Consider the following 5,512-nt stretch of genomic DNA (forward strand, 5'->3'; position numbering starts at 1 on the left):
GTGTGTGTGTGTGTGTGTGTGTGTGTGTGTGTGTGTGTGTGTGTGTGTGTGTGCTCTTTCAGGAGTAAAAGGCAAGGTGGAAGGCAACTTGTTCAAGATCATCACACAGTCGGACAAACATTATTTCATGCAAGCTCCCAGTCATCAAGACAAGATGGATTGGATCGACGCCATCCGCGAGTTCACCTAGTAACTTTCTCACCCTGTTTGCTACAACTTGCTAACAGTATACCATCGCTACACACTTTGTTTGCTACAACAGTAGGCCATCACTACAGACTTTGTTTGCTACAACAATCAGAGGTGGGTAGTAACGCGCTACATTTACTCCGTTACATCTACTTGAGTAACTTTTGGGATACATTGTACTTCTAAGAGTAGTTTTAATGCAACATACTTTTACTTTTACTTGAGTATATTTATAGAGAAGAAACTCCATTTATCTACACTCAGCTCGCTACTCGCTACTGATTTTTATCGATCTGTTAATGCACGCTTTGTTTGTTTTGGTCTGTCAGACAGACCTTCAAAGTAGGATCTATCGCATGCCTGCGTTTCACCAATCAAATGCAGTCACTGGTGACGTCTGACTCCGTTTCACCAATCAAATGCAGTCACTGGTGACGTCTGACTCCGTTTCACCAATCAAATGCAGTCACCGGTGACGTCTGACTCAGTTTCACCAATAAAATGCAGTCACTGGTGACGTTTGACTCCGTTTCACCAATCAAATGCAGTCACTGGTGACGTTTGACTCCGTTTCACCAATCAAATGCAGTCACTGGTGACGTCTGACTCCGTTTCACCAATCAAATGCAGTCACTGGTGACGTTTGACTCGGTTTCACCAATCAAATGCAGTCACTGATGACGTTTGACTCCGTTTCACCAATCAAATGCAGTCACTGGTGACGTCTGACTCCGTTTCACCAATCAAATGCAGTCACTGGTGACGTCTGACTCCGTTTCACCAATCAAATACAGTCACTGGTGACGTTTGACTCCGTTTCACCAATCAAATGCAGTCACTGGTGACGTTTGACTCCGTTTTACCAATCAAATGCAGTCACTGGTGACATTTCACTCCGTTTCACCAATCAAATGCAGTCACTGGTGACGTTTGACTCCGTTTCACCAATCAAATGCAGTCACTGGTGACGTCTGACTCCGTTTCACCAATCAAATGCAGTCACTGGTGACGTTTGACTCGGTTTCACCAATCAAATGCAGTCACTGATGACGTTTGACTCCGTTTCACCAATCAAATGCAGTCACTGGTGACGTCTGACTCCGTTTCACCAATCAAATGCAGTCACCGGTGACGTCTGACTCAGTTTCACCAATCAAATGCAGTCACTGGTGACGTTTGACTCCGTTTCACCAATCAAATGCAGTCACTGGTGACGTTTGACTCCGTTTCACCAATCAAATGCAGTCACTGGTGACGTCTGACTCAGTTTCACCAATCAAATGCAGTCACTGGTGACGTCTGACTCCGTTTCACCAATCAAATGCAGTCACTGGTGACGTCTGACTCCGTTTCACCAATCAAATACAGTCACTGGTGACGTTTGACTCCGTTTCACCAATCAAATGCAGTCACTGGTGACGTTTGACTCCGTTTCACCAATCAAATGCAGTCACTGGTGACGTTTGACTCCGTTTCACCAATCAAATGCAGTCACTGGTGACATTTCACTCCGTTTCACCAATCAAATGCAGTCACTGGTGACGTTTGACTCCGTTTCACCAATCAAATGCAGTCACTGGTGACGTTTGACTCCGTTTCACCAATCAAATGCAGTCACTGGTGACGTCTGACTCCGTTTCACCAATCAAATGCAGTCACTGGTGACGTTTGACTCCGTTTCACCAATGAAACAGAACCAGGGGGTCACATGATTAACTGCACATAAAGTTTCAGCGGCAAACAACAACAAGCTTAAGCTTACATGAACTCAACGTCAAATTTGAGGAAGCACATCGCAGTAAGTAACGTTAGTAGATATTTTGGCTGTCACCGTAGGCTGATGTTAGCTTCCCTGCTATGAATCACTGTCAAATGTACATCGTGTGGGGACATTTATTAACGCACTGCAGCCTCATAGACACACACACACACACACACACACACACACACACACACGCACAGTCGCACACACACACACACACACGCATGCATAGAAACACCAATCAGTGTGTTCCCAGATGCAGCCCACACGTATCAGAGTTGATGGTTTGCGTAAAGGCTAACTTGTTATTTTCCTTTGTAATCTCTGCCTACTGAGCCTATGGTGCTGTTAAGTTAATGTGGCTCAATTTGCCTTAATTTGTTTATGTTAATGTATTATTATTTAATATATATTATTGTTTTAGTTGCTTAAGAGATATTCCTGTCTCTGAATTTGCTCATTGCTAATTTTATGTTTTTGTGCATTATTTGTTGCCGTCATTATTAAACGAACAGGTTATCAGTTACTCAGTACTTGAGTAGTTTTTTCACAACATACTTTTTACTTTTACTCCAGTAAATATTTGGGTGACTACTCATTACTTTTACTCGAGTAATACATCTCTAAAGTAACAGTACTCTTACTTGAGTACAATTTCTAGGCTACTCTACCCACCTCTGCAGTAGACCATGACTACATCCGCTCAAATGTGACAATCTACCCTTACAGCTTTAATGACTCATGCTGTCAGCATTGCTAATGTGAAAAACATGTAAAATAAATGATAATTATTGTACTTTCTGTGTGTTGTTGTGTTCAAAGTGTGCGAGAGGACAAGTAAGAACATGAGCGGTGTTGCGTTCAAGTGTTTGCAAGTCTGATCCAGCCTTTGCAGCAATGATTGACTTCCAATACGTTTGTAGGAGCACAATTTTATTTTTCAAGTCAACAATCAAGTGCTGTGCTTGCTGTCATAAAAGGCACACAAAGTGGGCGTGGCCTTTAAAAGGTCTACACACCAAGTACAAGAACATTACAACACTTTGTGTGTCTTCTTCTACATTCTTTTGTTGGAGTTCGTCCATGCATTTTACAGTTCATACAGAGCAAAAACTACATCCGTGTTGTCATTTTATGACAATCAACTCCAAATATTGAGACGAAAACAACAACAAAAAAGTTGTCATTTGACGAGAATACATTACAAATATTGTGTGTCTTACCTTCAAATGAATGTGACTTTTTTATGGGAATAAATTCAAGATATGAGAACTTTATCTGAATATTGCAAGAAAAATATGACAAGACTAAAGAAGGGATGTTCAATACATTCAGAATATTAACACAGTTGAGTGTGAGAATTGGAGGAAATCTTGTCATTTTACCAGAACAAATATAATTAAACAGTTTAAAAAATATTTAAATATTACTAGGCTAAAATTTTAATAATTGGAAAAAAAATTCAAAATATTATGAGAAGTAATTCAAAATAACATGAGACTAAAGTTTGGGATTTTACGTGGAAAAAAATGGTTTGGTTGCAAAAATATTGCTTTAAAAATGTAATCATATTGAATTATATTAATATATAATAATATATTAATAATTCAACAAATGGAAAATGGTGCCATTTTTATATTTGCATACAATAATTTATATTATAGTAATTATTTTAAAATGTTACTAGGCTACAATTTTAATATTTAGAGAAAAAGGTCAAAATATTATGCAAAGTTATTCAAAATAACAAGAGACTAAAGTTGGAGATTTTATGTGGAAAAAATGGCAGTTTGGTTGCAAAAATATTGCTTTAAAAATTTAATAATATTTAATTGTGTTATGAATAATATATAATAATATATTAATAATTCAACAAATGGAAAAATGGTGTCATTTTTTATTTTTGCATACATTTCTGGTGTCTGAGTTTCCATTTTTTCTACCGTAAATAAAGTCGTTGGTTTTACAGTGATAACTAAAACAAGTTGTAATTGTATTAATGTTTATCACAGAGTAACAATTCACCGTCAGATTATTTGACACCGAAAAATTTAAATTTCTGAAAATTATATTTTTGTTGTAAACTCCAAATATTATAACAATTTATTGTGTGGAAAAAAAACGTCAGAATATTCCAATACTAATGGTGGAATATTACAAGAAAAAAGGCATCATTTAAAAATTGTTAAGAGAATTTTGTTGAAATATCACCAAAAATGTGGTAGTTTTCAAAGGAATGTAGTCAGATGTTATGGTAATTATTTTAAAATATTACTAGGCTAAAATTTTAATATTTGGAGAAAAAGTTCAAAATATTATGAGAAGTAATTCAATAAAAGATGAGACTAAAGTTGGAGATTTTATGTGGGGGAAAAAATTGCAGTTTGGTTGCAAAAATATTACTTAAAAATGTAATAATATTTGGTTATGTTATAAATAATATAAAATAATATATTAATAATCCAACAAATGGAAAAAGGGTACCATTTTTATTTTTGCATAAAATTATGGTGACTGAGCTCTGAGTTGGTTTTACAGTGATAAATTAAAAAAAAGTTGTAATTGTGTTAATGTTTATCACAGAGTAACAATTCAGTGACAGATTATTTGACTCCGAAAAATGTACATGTCTGAAAATTATATTTTTGTTGTAAACTCCAAATATTATAACAATTTATTGTGTGGGGAAAAAAACGTCGGAATATTCCAAGACTAATGATGGAATATTACGAGAAAAAAGGCATCATTTAAAAGTTGTTATTAAGACAATTTTGTTGGAATATCACCAAAAAAGTGGTAGTTTTCAAAAGAATGTTGAACATATGATATGGTAATATCATATGTTATGGTAATTATTTTAAAATATTACTAGACTAACATTTTAATATGTGGAGAAATATTTTTTAATATTATGAGAAGTATTTCAAAATAACATGAGACTAAAATTGGAGATTTTACATGGGAAGAAAATGGCAGTTTGGTTGCAAAAATATTACTTTTAAAATGTAATAATATTTAATTATGCTATAAATAATATATCATATATTAATAATTCAACAAATGGAAAAAGGGTACCATTTTAATTTTGCATAAAATTCTGGTGACTGAGCTCTGAGTTGGTTTTACAGTGATAAATTAAAAAAAAGTTGTAATTGTGTTAATGTTTATTACAGAGTAACAATTCAGTGACAGATTATTTGACTCCGAAAAATGTACATGTCTGAAAATTATATTTTTGTTGTAAACTCCAAATATTATAAACATTTATTGTGTGGGGGGAAAAAAGTAATTACACGAGAATAAAGTCAGAATATTTCAAGACAAATAATGGAATATTACGAGAAAAAAGGGCATCATTTAAAAGCTGTTATTAAGAGAATATTGTTGGAATATCACCAAAAAGAATGTAGTCATATGTTACGGTAAATATTTTTAAAAATAAAGAAAAAATATTAAATATAATCGGACTTAAATTGGAATTAAAAAAATATATATTTTTTTTTTTTAAATGAGAATTTAATGTTTTTGTAAGAATGAATTCATGAGATTCTAAGCATTCAG

General features: G+C 34.4%; 1 protein-coding gene across 1 annotated transcript in view; it reads left to right on the top strand.

Annotated features, from left to right (window-relative positions):
* Positions 1-695, top strand: part of plek2 (pleckstrin 2) — a 20,641-nt gene extending 19,946 nt beyond the window's left edge. Inside the window, exon 9 of the mRNA XM_061968017.1 lies at positions 63-695. Coding sequence (XP_061824001.1) covers positions 63-190 — 128 coding nt within the window. The 3' untranslated portion in view covers positions 191-695. The remainder of the gene's footprint in view (positions 1-62) is intronic.
* Positions 696-5,512: the final 4,817 nt, after the last annotated feature.

This window comes from Nerophis lumbriciformis, linkage group LG08, assembly GCF_033978685.3.
Source record: "Nerophis lumbriciformis linkage group LG08, RoL_Nlum_v2.1, whole genome shotgun sequence".
In the NCBI taxonomy this organism is placed as follows: Eukaryota; Metazoa; Chordata; class Actinopteri; order Syngnathiformes; family Syngnathidae; genus Nerophis; species Nerophis lumbriciformis.